This window comes from Oreochromis aureus, linkage group 6, assembly GCF_013358895.1.
Source record: "Oreochromis aureus strain Israel breed Guangdong linkage group 6, ZZ_aureus, whole genome shotgun sequence".
NCBI classification, from domain to species: Eukaryota; Metazoa; Chordata; class Actinopteri; order Cichliformes; family Cichlidae; genus Oreochromis; species Oreochromis aureus.
The window spans coordinates 8,883,292-8,899,577 of NC_052947.1; the positions used below are offsets into that span (position 1 = coordinate 8,883,292).

The window sequence follows — 16,286 nt, forward strand, 5'->3', positions numbered from 1 at the left end:
AGAGTACGTGTTTCTATAGCTCTCAGGACAAACATGCTGCATTCAATGTCTGTGTGTAATTTGGTCAATCTGACTGAAAGCAGAAATCCTTTCATCCTCACTTTTTAATGTAAAAATGTATATTATTAATCATATTCATTTCTAAGACTCTGGATCTGTTTTGGTATGATTTGAGCTTCCAAAATGAAAATTCCAAAACGAAAGTTACACAAAGGTTTTTACAGAAGTTAACGCCCATCGCAGTGCGTCGAATTCATTATTCCAGCGGCAAGTGAAGTCTCAGCTCAATCTCGTCACTCCCGGTCAGGTGAGAAAAGTTTCCCAGCTTTATTGCAGTCTACCTGTATGTAGGTGTCACTCAGGAAACCCTGCTCGGGGTTAAGAAAGTTTCTGAGCTTTATTGGTTCTAACCGCTAAAGCCACCATGGCCGAATCCCAGCTCACGGTTATGGAGGACGGGCGCATAGGAGTCAAAGTCCCCGAGACCAAGCCGGAGTTTTACTACAGTGAAGAGCAGAGAGCCGCTATTGAACTGCTGCTAAAGGAGGGCGATGGCGCCTTCAAAACAAGACTTAAGGAGGACAAAATGAAGGACTTTCTGTCTGCCAGGGAAGTCAAGCTGTTAACGAATACTTTCAGGCCGTACGACTCAGGGGATGACAGCAAGGCATCCACCTCCAGGTCGGAGCAGGGCGCCACCGGCACCGACGCGGATTCAGGGGTCCACTCCACCTACTGGCCCCAGATGTCGGACACAGAGGTGCCACCGCTGGATATCGGGTGGCCCAACGGGGCTTATTTCAAAGGGGTGACCCGGGTTTCCGTGCACACACACCCGCCCAAAGACAACGGACCGCACATTAAGGAGGTGGTGCGACGGCTCATCCAAGAGGCTAGCAAGGTGAGGAGTGTGGGTCCGATTCAACCTGTTTAAAAAACTTTTATGGCTAATAACGGGTGTCCTTATAAATTCATAACGATCATAGTCTTATGTTAGTCTATGATAGTACTTTAAATACAACCAGTAACATGGGCAATACTAAAAATGTGGAGTACATTTACGACAATTAATCACATTTCTGCTAATAGGTAGTTAGTCGGTAAAGATTAATTGCCTGTCAGAAGACAGTTGTCCAATGCTGCAAATGTTGGTATCGATCAGATACCGAGTAACCACAGGGCTGATATCAATACCGATACTTTGAACATTGAACATGTAGTGAAGAGCAATGTATCAATATGAGAGCTGTCATTATAGTAATGACCAAAGTGTTTTTGTTTTTTTAGATCTGGATGTAAATGCATCTCTAAAGCACTTTGGGCCACTTTTTTTGTTTACATGTGCTTTAGGCTATAAATAAAATAGGTGTGCTGATCAACACAAAAGATTCACACATTTTTTACATGTGTTTTTTTTCTTTTTACATTTCCCCCAAAACTATGAATTAAACACAATTCAGTTGGCTACATACTGAACTTAGGATAGAAACATGGCATCGATCTATAGCCAATAACAAGATAGGTATCACTACTGTCGATATTTGGACAGGTGCGCTGATGGCGGTGATGGAATACAGCCTAAAGTGGAGGAGCAAGAGTGGGTGTTTTGTAGGCATGATTTATTTTTTCTTTTAGTTAGTTTTTTTTCTTTTAAAAAGATAATTTGGCTTGCAAACTATGAGCATACCAAAATACCCAAATGAGACTGATGAGCTAAAAATAAATAATAGGTGGGGGGCGAGAATAGTGCAGGTCATTGTTTGCTGTGAATGGCAGTAGCTAATGCTAAATTGATAATAATAATAATACAATAATACATACACCAACATAGGTAGTAACTGTGTAACAAATGAATCCAGGGTGCTCTAACAACCTCCAGCACTTGTGTATGTTTTTCATTAGATAGACTGCAGGAATTTGTTCCAGTTAAACAGGCACAGTGTGGGAAACTTTAAAGCTTTTATTTAAAATGAGGGCTCAGAATCATGAAACTCAAGCCCGGAAAAGAAATGTGAAACCACTGTCCACGCTCTTTTTTTGTACTTTGATACAACTGCAAGGCTGCTGCTCTCTGCAGTGTCCCGTAGAGCTAGCTGCACAGGGGTCAGGGAGGGGTGAACACCAGTTTGAGTGATTAATAGCTCCTCACATAGCAACTGAAGGCTTGAAGTGGGTCTTTAAATGTGAGTTGGTGATAGTCATGTTTGCTCATAGGTTGCCGGATCTACGCTGAGTCATCTGTTCCGTGCTCAGGCTACAATGCAGGCTCTGCTATGCTCTCGCTTCCTTAGTATTTCTCTTTAAAAGTGGGTCAGGGAGGGCTGCAGGAACATGTCACATACTCGTTCTGGGTTTTGTGAATTGTGCAACTTTTCTCAGCTTTTCTTTGAAATTCCCGGTCTTTCCTTTTCACACCACCCCTTTCCTTCTTCCTGGGTACAGATCAGGTGGAGGTAGTAAAAACAGGATCTCTGCTCTTGACAGACTTGAATGCTTTTTAACTGAATGACACACTACCTTGTTTCCTGGTTGCTCTACCTACTTGATAACGTAAGACATTGTTTAGTAGTTTACTCCCTCTTTTCACAATTTGCCAACACGACCTTTGGGTGTTTCCCAAACTTGGCAGATCAAGAAGACAAACAGTTAAACAGTAGGTGCTTTAGGATTGGTGTACATGAGCAAAAAGTACATAAAAAAGACAAGCAGCTATTCTTACAATAAAAGCATTCAAGATAACACATGTTGATCAACCAGTTCTTCAAGTACTAACGTGTTTGCATGCAAACAGTGATTTAGTTTTTGTTTTTTATTTGTTTTAGTGATTTTTTTCATTTTTCTATCTGATGGGATGATGATGTTCTAGCTTTGATTCCTAACTGTCCTCAAGTCTCAGCCTGTATCTCTGCTGTTGAGCTTTCAGGTTGGCTCAGCATTTTTCTGTCGTGAGACCATGAGTGGAAACACCAGGCTTTTTTCTGCCTAACAGAGGAACATTTGTTGCAGATTTAAAGAGACATTTTTTCCATGACTTTGCTTTTCAAGGACGACGAAACAGTCAAATAATAAACATTTCCATACTCTCCACCCTGCCTTGCACCTAACATGTCCATTCATGTTTGAAAGGACCATGTCTCTTTTTTTGCCCTCCCTTGGGCTGTGTGGACTTTACATAAAACTTGTGTTTTGTGTGTATGGTGCCTTTATGTGTTTTTCCCATAAATATAACTCAACAGTGATCATCTTGTACTGATTTGTCAGAGGCAGCATCATAATTGGCTTTAACGGCCAAGTTTGTGTACACGTACAAGAAATTAGGCTCCACTTTTTTTCTTGCTCGCAGTGTAAACAGAACAGGCAGGGCAGACAACAGCACCATGACACAGACATATTCATATGTGTGGAATAAATTATGGAATAAGGGCTATTGTATAATATACACGCAGATGTCTGGTTGTTTTGGTGTACAGTGCTGTGTTGCACCTACCAGAGGGCAGGAGTTGGAACACGTTGTGTTCAGGGTGTGATGGGTCTGCAGTGATGTTAGTCTCCACTGACAGATTCACTTTCCACAATTCACTTACCACAGGGATGATGGTATATTGATGGTATTGTCCACTGACCTGTTTGACTGGAAAGCAAACAGCAGAAAGTCGACTTGTGGGGTTGTGATGTCTGCAGGTATGCCAACACCAGGACGACAGCTCTACAGTCATTTAACCAACTTATAGGGGGTTTCTTGGAGACAGCGATGACTGGAGTGCTTGAAACAGCAGGGGACTACATACAGCTCCAGGGATCTGTTTAAGGCCAGAGTAAAGATGGGGGCTAGCTGGTCAGTGCAGACTTTGAGGCCGGAGGGAGACACACAGTTTGGGGCTGGTGTCCTTCTTGTCTCATGAGTTGTTCAGGTGTTAGAAAGCGTGGGTGAGGGGTTGGCATGGGGGAGTTGGTTGTGTGATGTGGCTGGAGAGGCTGAAGGGTGTGAAAGTAGGATTGTTAAACCTGCCATAAACACATGTAGGTCCCCTGTTAGTTGACGGTTCTCCACAGTGTGGGGGATGGTCTTCTGTAGTTGGTGGTATCCTGGAGACCTCTTCACACCGACACAAGGTCATTAGCTGAAAACCTGTTTGTTTTTTCTGTATATCATGTTCTCATAGATATAAGTGTGAAATGTACACTGTTGTAATTATTTAGACTTTTTTTTTAAAATGAACTGTTAGTTGTTGGGGGTTTTTTTTCTATTGCAGTACTCTGTCTTCTCTCTTTGTGTTTGTGTGTGTGCATTTTTTCCTCCATTAAATTAAACTATGTTTAATGCGACAGTGCCATTACAAAATAATATTGTATTCACTTTTCACACCTTACTGATACTTACTCAGTTTCATTTTTTTTCTTATATGTACTTCATCCAAATAGTGCACAGATGACAAAATCAGCTTCACAAATGTTCTTTACCAAAACAAGTTTTATTTGATAAGAGGAATATCATTTTCTGTTTTAATTATAGGCTAACAAGAAAATATTTTTTTTAAAGGAAATTGTCCTTTTTATAACTGAGATCAAAGGTAAATATATAAAATTAGTTTTCAAGTTTTGACACACTTCTGCAAACCATGATATGTACAACAATCACAATGTGTACATGTCAAGGACTTTTATAGTGAAAGGAACTAACACAAAGAAGAGGAAACCAGATTTGCTGGTTTCTACCATCATGAAGATCACTAAAAAAATTGTTTTTGCTAGAAAATTATGAGTGTTCTGTTATGTGTCCCTTTTTTCTGTTTGTTCTTTCTCTCAGTGACGGCAACACTGTTAAAGTCTGCTTGCTGCTAACAAGTTACCCACAGCCCTCCACCATCTTCAACTGGAGTTTTTGTTAATCCACAATATGAGAAACTCGGCTTAGAGACAGCTGGTTTCTGTATTCTTTGTTGTTAAAGAGTATATATAGAGAGAGCATGATTTATTATTGTACTTAAGAAGGTTTACGCGCTCCTCCTTTCACAAGCACAGAAAAGTCAGGGTTGGATAAACATTGAGCGCTCTGAAGCCTGAGCTCACAGTGATTATACTTGCACATACGTGGACTTCATTATTTGGCCATGTTTTACATAAAAAGACACCCTTTAATGATTGATATGCAGATGTCAGGTGGCCTTTTGGTAACACTTACACTTTTTTGCATCATATGCAGCATTTGACCACTTTCAGAATTTAGCCTAAGCAAGACATTTCCAAATTGTGTTGAGCACAAAGCAGTTAATTGTCTTAAGTGGCTTTTTCACTTTTATTCCTAGATCAGCCTTAAGAATAGGAATATATCTGTAAGCACAATGTCAGATTAAATGACTGTGTTAACAATTCATGCTGTGACCTGTCAGAGAAGAAAATGCCCTCTGCACAGTAAACTAGCTAGTTACAGCTTGTTGTCTACACTATGTGGGTTTTATGTGATGGTAAGCTGCCAAGAATTTCACTGTCACACCTGCAACAACAACAATAATAAATGCATGCTTAGTCCTGTCTTCATAGTCCTGTGCAGGCAACGTAAACCAAAAGATTTATATATCATATCAAATGAATCAATTGAAACAATTGCAAGGCAGTAGTTACCCCAATGCTCTCCATACACCCTACAATAAAGAACATGGCAAATAACAACAACATGTGACCATTGAATGTCACTTGAAACCCATTAGAGAAACGTAGAAAAATTGTGCTATTAATAAATCCACTGTTCAGCTTGTTTTAATTTCTAAAACTATTTCCAGTTGAAGAGCACGCTGTCGCTGTGGGCAAACATGACAGAACATGTTGAAGAACAAGATTTTTGTGATTCTGTACTAGTCACAAGGTGGTTTAGAGGATAGGTCTTCTGTCAGGACGTACTGCAATGTTCAGGCTGATATGGAAGAATGTGTTTGTATCAGTAAGCTGTCATTTTAATACGGCCCTGTTTTGCCTATCCAACCACTGGCTGTGAGGATTCTCTTTCTTTGGTAAAACTGAAGTGTAAACCTCGACTAATTCCAGCGCACTCACAGAACAGAAAGAGCTTTATGGGACAGTGACAGACCTAAATTCCCCAGATGATCTTATTTTGGTGTTACAAGGTTTTATCTGTGTGATCTGTCAGCCTGAGTGGAACACAGCAGAAGGATAACACAGTGGCGTCCCCCACTCTTATTGGACTAGCAGCTAAGACTCTTTCATAAGGCCCAGCGGTGCCCTCAAGGTTGGTGTATTAACAGGTGGCAAAGTGCTTCAGCTAGACAGATTAGCTTCAACTCATGGTTCCTTTGTTAGGTTAGTTGGAGTCATTCTGCCCTGAAGCAGTGTATAGATTTTTTTTCTATCCTCCTATAGAGAGGTAACATGGAGGTACCTGACAGTGAACCTAAGCTGAGATTCAGGTTTCTCAAATGTTGCAACGCTTTTTTTCTCTCTGTGTTGCTGACTTGTTGGTGCTGTGTGTTCATGTTTGTTTCTGCCAAGTTAGGTTATTTATTTAAAGTGCTGTAAGGGATTCAAAAAAACCTGTGACAGGATGGAAGTCTATAACACAAAGAGACAGACAAATGTTCACGCTCACATTCACCCCTACAGCCAATTTAGAATCATCAGTTTTCCTCACAGTCACGGGGAGAACCACCAATCTCCACACTGAAACACCCCAGCCGGCTGGCCGTTGGAATCGAACACAGGACTTTCGGGTATTGGATATAAAGTACTAATGCTTATTTCTCCTGCAGGTGATCGCCATAGTAATGGACATCCTCACGGATATCCACATCCTACAGGACCTGATGGATGCAGCGTCACGTCGCATGGTCCCTGTTTACATTTTGTTGGATGAGCAAGGTGTGCCGCACTTCCTGGATATGTGCTCCAGGCTGCAGATTGGCTCACAACACCTTCGGGTAAGACAGTATATCAGCTGATATACTTTTAGACCAGGGGTCGGCAACCCTAGGCACGCGTGCCACCGTTGGCACGCGAAGGGTTAACTGATGGCACGCACGACCATAGCTGGACTGGCCATCGGGCATACCGGGCATTTGCTCGGTGGCCCGATGATTTTTTTTTTGATTTTTTGATTTTTTTTGGTGGTGGACTGGCCAGACGCTGGTCGGTGTGTAAAAATAACTCAGTTGTTTGGTGGTGGCTATGGCGGAGCTTCCACAGATTCAGTAAAATTAACAAGTGGTGGAGGCCAGCAGGTGGATGAGGGAAGGGGAGGCAGGAGGAGAGACACGAGGCAGCCGCCGGTCGGAGCGTCAGGTGAACTAAACTTCAGGTAAGAAGTTAATGACCTGCAGTCTATCTGGGTCAGATATAAACCAAGTTTAGGTGGAGTTTATTTTCGTTGTGCTGACTTTTTACAGTCAGTTACAATAACTCGTACTGCGTACTAGCTAGCATGACGGAATTTATATACTGCTGGGCGGGTGCTATGATTTTATTGATAGTGAACTTTATTTTATTCATAAGGTTAGTTAGTAAAGTTGCCAACCGTCCCGTACAAACGGAATCGTCCTGCATTCAGAGAAATTATTACGCGTTTCGTGTTGAGCTGAGAAGGAACACAGTTTGTCCCGTACTTCAGCCAGGATGGAAAAAGACACAAAGCTGGAGTTATTGTGTCTTTGCTGCACAGCTGCCTCTTCTTCTCCTCTCATTCTCTCCCCTCTCTCTCCTGTTGCTACTTCAATCATGAAACTGATCAATGATCAGCTGATCAGTTTTTCTCTCTTGTTTGTTTATCGCCCACTTTGCGCCAGAAAGAGGAAACCAGCTGATGTCGCGCTAAACAACAGCAGCACGTTTAAGCTTGATCAGCTGTTGTTAGAATTTATTTAATATTAATTTCTAGTATCAGCTGATGTTTGCTGGAGCCACAGCTGTAAAGCTGCTGGTCATGATATCGGTTTGGATATCTGGTGAGAGGGAAACATGAAGATGAAACCAGGAGATGTCCTTACTGACTCATCAGAGCTGAACAGGTGATGGAGAAACAGCTTTACCTTTTAGGTGACATGAATGAGTTGAAGTTATGAACTGTTTCTGAGAGACAAATAACATCAGGATCCTTTTCTACGTAGCTGACAGCTGGTAACTGTGCAGGTCTAGCAAAGTTTTGCCAGGGGGCCAGGTAGGGCATTAACAGGGAAAGGGGGGCACAAAGAAATACTTTCTTATTCTCATTTAAAATGTCTGGCTGTTATTAAATAATTATCTGAAGCTTACAACCAAAGTTTTTATCTGACGTAAAATGAATAGAAATCATACATTTACCAACAAGACAGTGTACATCACTGTCACAACAGCGTTGTTTTTTCATTCAAAGGCTTTATGGCTTTAATATCTGGGGGCGGTCTTTAGTCAAAATGCATCCATAGACTTGAGACACAATGCATTTTGGGACTTTCAGGTGTATGGACCAATGTTTTATTTTCTGATCAAACCAGAAATCTTTAATGAGCAGCTAGATTTCCATCCATCCATCCATCCATCCATCCTCATCCGCTTTATCCGAAGTCGGGTCATGGGGGCAGCAGCCTAAGCAGAGAAGCCCAGACCTCCTCTCCCCAGCCACCTCCTCCAGCTCATCCGGGGAACACCAAAGGCGTTCCCAGGCCAGCCGAGAGATATAATCTCTCCAGCGCGTCCTGGGTCTGCCCTGGGCCTCCTCCCGGTGGGACATGCCCGAACACCTCACCCAGGAGGCGCCCAGGGGCATCCTTGTCAGATGCCCGAACCACCTCAACTGGCTCCTTTCGATGTGGAGGAGCAGCGGCTCTACTCTGAGCCCCTCCCGGATGGCCGAACTTCTCACCCTATCTCTAAGGGAGAGGCCAGCCACCCTTCGGAGGAAGCTCATTTCTGCCGCTTGTATCCGCGATCTCGTTCTTTCGGTCACTACCCACAGCTCGTGGCCATAGGTGAGGGTCGGGACGTAGATCGACCGGTAAATTGAGAGCTTCGCTTTTACACTCAGCTCCCTCTTCACCACGACGGACCGGTGCAGCGTCCGCATCACTGCAGCCGCAGCACCAATCCGTCTGTCGATCTCCGGCTCCCTTCTCCCATCACTCGCGAACAAGACCCCGAGATACTTGAACTCCTCCACTTGGGGCAGGAACTCATCCCCGACCACTAGATTTGTCTCGCATTAACTGGCTGGGTTAATGCCAGTTAATGCGACATCGAAGCAGCTGGAATCTACAGCTGTGCGTGTTCATGGAGCTTGCATTTTCACCTGCTGGACATCACTACCTGACAAGTTTAACTGTCTTCAGAACATTGCAGAGGCCTTATTGACAGTATTTGGCTCTACATATCTGTGTGAGCAGATTTTCTCTCACATGAGTGTCCTCAGGTAGCTGTCTGAATGTTGGACACTCGGAGACCTGTGTCTCTGTATTAACAAACATACCATATTGGCCCAGTTTATTTTTCTTATCATTGTTGTGAGGAGACCATAAATAGCATTTGTATTTTCTGTTGTACAGTTCATTTGCTGTTATGGAGTTCTTGGTATGAATAAAAAGTGTCTTTTTTTTGTTTCAAAATAGCTGATAACTATTCGCTGATCGCTGCCAACATTTGCAAACAAATATAATTCTATAAAGTGGTTCTATATAATGTGTAACTGTTAATATAGAGCGTTATTAAATTTATTGCTAATGCAATCATATGGCACACTGACTTCTGAGGAAATTTTAAATGGCACTCGCCATCAGAAAGGTTGCCTACCCCTGGTTTAGACAGTATATCAGCCGTGCAGAGAAAAATAATAACCTCATAATCTGAGTTTATTTTAAAGAGTTGCATCTTCTTGTTTAGGTTCAGTCATTCAGAGGGTTATGGATTGTTTTATTGGTTCGTTTGTAACAGTACTATTAATAATTGTTGTTTTTGTGTTTGGTTTTTTTCTGGATAAATTAACTCGATAATTTTTTTCAACTCAATAATTCATGTCACAACCAATAACCATCTTTTAATCCCACTTTACTTTGATATAAATGACGGCGACATCACAGAAAAATCAGATTTAATTACTGATGCAGAATTTCAAAGCGCATCAGCGCTATCATCAAAGAGGTAACTGTGTGAACACAGATACAAAATAACACCCATCCTAGTAATGAAATCACCAAATCTGACATGCTATTTTCACCACTGCATTAAAGCAGTTATACATAGAAGTGTCCCATTAGTTAAATTATTAATGGTTTCCACTTATGTCATGGATTCACACAAAATCAGTAACAGAATTGGAAAGGTCACCTGTTGTAGAGCGATCAAGTGTATCCATGCTGTGTATCCATAAATCCTTCATATTTAACTGTAGGAGACAACTGCCAATCATTTTTGGGGTTGAGGTGTAGCCAGGAGTTAACTCGATAATACACTTCAATCTGTATCAAGACGTAACTGGTTTCTTGTGCTGATCAATAATTACAGTGTGATTATAAATGGAGATCAAATTTAAAAAGCTAAATCGTCACTCCCCAGTGGTTTTACGATTAACCATCAGCTGATATGGCCCCATCTTCCTCTTCAGCTGATTGTATATCTGGATGTGGTGAAAGATCTCTCAAACCTGATTGGCCAATAGTAGTAAAAAAAATCTTATCACTTGCTTAAAGACTGTGTGATTGAATCAGTTGCTGGGATTGCTGAGCCATATATTTCATAGGCAGCCAGTAGGAGGTTTGGGTGGACTGATTTTTAAGATTATGGCTGTAAAAATCAAACTATGTGCTGCTTCCATCATAAAGATTGTTAAACTGCCTGCGTCTTGACATTGTTGGTGATGTTCTCATCCTCATCGTGACCCTGTGTCGTTGCAGAACATCAGAGCCAGAACACTTCAGGGAACTGGCTTCAATTTGTCGTTTGGCAGGCTGCCTGGTTCACTCTGTAACAAATACATGCTGGTAGACGGGGACAAAGTTGTTTATGGTTCCTACAGGTGAGGAGCCCTACCCTATGTTATGTTCCATTAACTCTTAATAATCCGAGTTTAAATAATTTTATCTGCCGCTGTGTATAAGATTTGAGACTGATACTTTGGTTGCTTTTGTCAAATCATGTGACTGAAAGACTCAGACTGCCTGAATACTTTTATCATACTTGGATATGATTCTTCACTTTCTCTTTTAAAAGAGCAATAGTCATTCTGATGCCATTCGTGTTAATTCTATTTTAAGACGTACTGTAAAGACATGCTTGTGTCTCTTAATTGGAAGTTGTAGCTGCGCCCATTCTTGTAACGATGCACGCTTAACATTTTAGTGGCCTCATTGTGCCATTACGTGCACTGAGGCATATCGTGCTGCATTAAAGTCTAACAAAGCACCAAGTGTAGCGCGATCTGGTCAGAGGAGACATGAAGCTAACCTGTTTATCTGCTTTTCTAAATGCAGGCTGATTTACTTTTGATTTTTATAGATATATTCCAAACTGTCTCAGGGCAAAACCCATCACAGGGCTGAGGCAGAGAAATGGACAACCACATATTCATCTAATGTGTCTGTCTTTGGGCTGTGATCCACGCCTGTGTAGGTCATTTGCTGTGTTATCGTTGAGGCTGGTCTTTTCTAGCCTGAGGGCAGAATGTAGCTGTTATGACAGACTCCATTGATAGCTACTGCTAAATTATATGTAGGATTTAGACAAGTGTTTGGACTTTTGTAGATTATCTCTATAGACCCCTTGTTATGCTAGCCTCATTTTAGGGGAGTACATTTAGCAGTTGTTTAAATATTTTAGCCTCGACTAAAAAGGTCACCAACTAACATTATTCTGGTAGCATGCTAATGCTACTGCTAATGCTTTTACTCAGAAAAATAATGATCAAAGCCATAGAAATGTGGTCTGTTTGATACCTGCTTGTTGTGCTAGAGATGCCAAGATTTCCCATAAAAGTAGTGGACCAGTGAGGGTGTCCTGAATATGCTCGTTCATAACTGTTAACGCTGTGTCCTCCCAGCTTCTCCTGGTGTACATCGCGCATGGACCGAAACATGATTACTGTGATGACGGGACAGCCAGTCGACTTCTTTGACAGGGACTTCCGTGAGCTGTATGCCATCTCTGAGAAAATGAACCTCTACAAAGAGTTTCACGTCAGCCCTCCTGCTGCCCACGTGGCCTCCACAGTTCGCTCTAAACCGAGCACCAAACGCCCGCCATTAGCAGCAACCACATCCCGCTTCCAGGTTAGCTTAGGGGATTCACGGAATAATGAAATCCAGGTCCCTGCACACAAATTTTACAATCCTAAATACGCACTAGCTTTTGGGGATACTCCCCGTCCAGCAGGATCTCTGCAAGAACCCAAGAGGGGTTTAGGTCTGGCTGAGGTTCCCGAGGAGGCAGATTCAGGGAGCCCACGATTGGCCAGCAGTGAGAAGATGGATCAGTTGAGTCCGCTGCCGGCAGAATCCCTAGGCGAAAGCTTCAAGAGGAAAAATGGAGTCAATTCAGACATAAAAAGCCGGCCCACACTAAGGCAGAAACTTTTTAAGAGGAAATCCCAGAATAAACTTCCTGTTAACACAGAACCTGTACCCCCAGAAACTAAACAGGATGAGGAGAATGAGGATAACTGCGAAGTGGTTGTGTTATCACCATCCAAAGTTAGTAAGAAGCCGTCTAGACTGGGACGGAAATCAATGTCTGAGCAAACTGTCAATGCCGCACATGACAATATGAGTAAGTCACGAATATTAGCTTATATAAAGTATATGAAGATTTAACCTACAATGAACACATTTTAATCCAATGAATTATAACCTGTAATCTAACCTGAGTGATGTCAAGAGGTCCGAGGAGATAATGTAATCATTTCTCTATTTTCTTTTTCCTGACAGGTTTAAAAAGTCAACATAAAGGAAGGTGTAAAGTGAGCTGAAGTTGCCCATCTCCACAGAAGAGTCACACACAATGACTTTAGTCACATGAACATTAACATCACATTTAATTGTGCTGAAGAATTTTACCCAGCATCTCACAGAGAGATGAGATAAAGTCATTTTGTTGTTTGGTGCCAAATGTACAATAAATGAGTTTTAAGTGTTATATGATATGTTAGAATGCAGATTGGGTTAATAAGAGATTTTGTTATGAGCACTTTCATCCTGTTTTGCTTTGAACACTGTTAGCTTTCAGGTTCTTCTCTTCTGGCCACTGAATGTATACTTTTAGGTGGATCAAAGTGAGAAGCCTGTCTGTGAAAGAGTGAAAGAAATCATCTAAGTTGTCAAAAGTTGTCTTTACATTCCAAATGTAACACAGTGGGAAATTTAAATCCCACCAGATATGGGGTTATTTATCGCTCTTAACCACACACGTTCACCTCAGCCATGCACTACGAAGCGAGTTCAGCATAACCATGGTGTCTTTCCATTACATAGATCCAATTACCCTGAAATCGGTAACCAAGATATGCTTTCACACGAACGTTTGCATGAAGATGTTGGTGCTGACTGCATCTCACCAATCAGATGGATAAGTACTGCAACACAGCAGCAGATAAAATATGAGAAGGTTAAGCACATGATAGAGGCTCAAAGCAGCACAGCTGCTACAGACAAAGCAGCAGTGTGATCACGTGTTAAATCAAAAGCTGTGTACAGTAGTTCAGTATTAAATGTTCTGTATGGACGTTTGTGTGCTTGAAATAGTTCAGTATGAGTGGAAGAGAGCTGCAGTATTAATAAAGTTTAGCCTATTTGAATCAAGGAAAGAAAGCTGGCACCAGTGTGAGTTAACACACAAGTATCACAGCTCTGTCATTAAGTGAATCTGACTTTGACTACATGCAACGCCCACTACAAATAGGTGTCCCACTTTAGCACAGTGAAATAGTTGTGAAAATGTTTGCAGCCAACACAAACAAACAAACAAACAAAAAACAAGGAATAAATTTGTGTTTAATAATTTATATTTCTTACTGCCTTTTGGGGAAACTGAAAAACGTCAGACACTCCTACAATCCATGCACAGACGCTCTGCAGGATCTTCCAGGAATGAATATGGAACGGATTGTTCAGAAAGCGGTGATTTCATACCTGTAATAATCTCTAGTCCAGCTGCAAGTTAGGTTAGGTTACTATGGCAGTATACCCCAGTAAGAAGAGAAGCATTTTCATAGTACAGAAAACCCAGGGTGGACGCTGAACTTATGAAATCCTGCTTCACAATGCAGGCCACAGTTCAGGTTGATAGCCACTCATGCTCGGCCCAAAGCAGGGTATTGTTAGACAATAAATGATTTTATGCCCGGATTACAGTTTAAATATTACATACTTACTTTTTGTTTTATATTGGAACTCTGTAATAAATATAGCCTTTTATTCACCCCCCGCAATCCAATACAATAATACAGAAAAGCATCAAAGTGTGCATAAATAAAAACTGGAATGTGTAAATTATGTGAACGACTGCCAGGCATAAATTTGAGTGCACCTCCCTCTAGTGGTGATGCGCAAGTACTACTATCATTTGTCCTTTCAAAGTCTGAACCATGAAATAATTGCCAGAAAATTTTATTTTTAGTTTTTGCAAATTGAGAAATTGAGTCTTTATTGAACCTTCTGAAAAAATAAAAATATTTCCATACAATATTTTTGCTACATCTGCAATTTGTTTTTAATTTTGTATACATATATGCATATACATCCATATATTATTGCTGTTGTTGCAGTTTATGACTTATAAATGATGCAGAAGTTTAAAAAAACTCACAAAAAGTCATCTACAATGACATGTGACAGGGTTAAGATGAGGGGGCAAAAAATGATGACTGCATTACATAACCCGTCCGCTGGGTGCCGCCATTGCTTCTCCCTTTGCTTATTGGTTAGCGTTTGCTAACCACTCGGGAAGAAAAAGAGGAACCACAGGCCTGATGACAAACTCGGGGCTGAGTTGAGGGTAGTGTGGGGGAGGTGAGGCTCGGGGTGGAGGGTGGGAGGGTTGATGGTTGCTGTAACACTAAAAGCACTAAAACAGGAAGTCAAGGCTGCAGCAGGAAGAGGTGTTCTCACACACTTTGTGTGTTGCCAGTGCACAAGGATTGAAATACATTGTTTCCTGTCACTTGCGTATTGATGCTTCCTTTAAAGCCCTTCATGTTTATTTTTTTTAACAGACATTTAGACGCTTCAGTCCATTCAGGTGTGCAGATTTAGAGTGCTGCTTTTGTGCATTATGCCTTGAGCACGAGGCTGATGTTCATAGTTTGACGTAAACATAAATGTTTGATTTACTCAATGCAAAGATTGAAGGGATGCACGTTATCATAACCATAACAACAAGTCTAAATATGACGTTATGTATATTCATTATGTTATCTCAGTTCTGATGAATTAGTATTCATTCGTTGTTGAATTTTCTGCAACTTGATCATAATTACATCAGAATTCATTGCTGTCATTACTTAGCCTGCACCGTGAACCAAAGGCTTGGCTATGAAGTCAAAATGCACCTGTTGGTTTAAGCATATGAGTACAACACAAATAGTATTATGTTGTAAACATAATAAACATTTCCACATTCTATAGGTGTAATCTATATGTTGGCTTCTAATGATAGGTTTTTAAGTACTAATATGAATTGTTTCCAGTTTTACACTGGACTATGATGCTCACAGACAATGGGCTCATTTTATATGAATGCTTTATACAACATGCCTTATTCACCCAATTATTCATATGCTTAAGTTCTTGCTGTCTAACATTCATGCATATTCATACTCCGATGAACGCATCAGAGAGCAACTTGGGGTTCAGTATCTTGCACAACGATGCTTTGGCATGCATACTGGAGCAGCCAGGGGTTCTATTAGTAGATGACCTGCTCTACTTCCTGTGCTACAGCCACCCCAGAGCGAACCTGGTTGTATGCTGTGCAGAAAAAAGAAATGAAAGTCAGCAGACGTGAGACAGAATACATGTGTGTGAGATGGCCTGGTGTAACAGAGAAGCTGCAAGGAGAAGCTGTAATGAAGAGAACAGGTCTAAATGCATTGGGTTGACCATTCAAAGCAATGGACAGTGTACAAGAGAGGTGAAGAAGAGCGTGTAGGCAGGGTGGAGTGGGTGGAGACAAGTGTCAGGGGTCATTTGTGAAAGAAATATAGCAGCAAGGATGAGTCGGTCACTCTGACAAAAAGACAGGAAGCCAAGCTGGAGGTGGAAAAAATGAAGCTGTAAAAGAGCTTCACTGGGGGCGACCAGGATGGACTAGATTAAAAAATGAGCACA

At 41.4% G+C, this 16,286-nt stretch overlaps 1 protein-coding gene across 1 annotated transcript; it reads left to right on the top strand.

Moving 5' to 3' along the window:
• Nucleotides 1–267: 267 nt before the first annotated feature.
• LOC116317354 (protein FAM83F-like) lies at nt 268–14,645 on the top strand. Its single transcript, XM_031736068.2, has 5 exons — nt 268–901; nt 6,762–6,929; nt 10,866–10,987; nt 12,008–12,732; nt 12,891–14,645. The coding sequence occupies exons 1-5, from the start codon at nt 425–427 to the stop codon at nt 12,929–12,931; spliced, it is 1,533 nt and encodes a 510-aa protein (XP_031591928.1). The 5' UTR covers nt 268–424; the 3' UTR covers nt 12,932–14,645.
• Nucleotides 14,646–16,286: the final 1,641 nt, after the last annotated feature.

Excerpts from the sequence above, each read along its gene's own strand:
- LOC116317354 (XM_031736068.2), top strand. The coding sequence starts at position 425 with ATGGCCGAATCCCAGCTCACGGTTATGGAGGACGGGCGCATAGGAGTC. Across the intron at positions 6,930-10,865 it reads TTGGCTCACAACACCTTCGG|AACATCAGAGCCAGAACACT; the intron begins GTAAGACAGTAT and ends GTGTCGTTGCAG. Across the intron at positions 12,733-12,890 it reads TGCCGCACATGACAATATGA|GTTTAAAAAGTCAACATAAA; the intron begins GTAAGTCACGAA and ends TTTTCCTGACAG.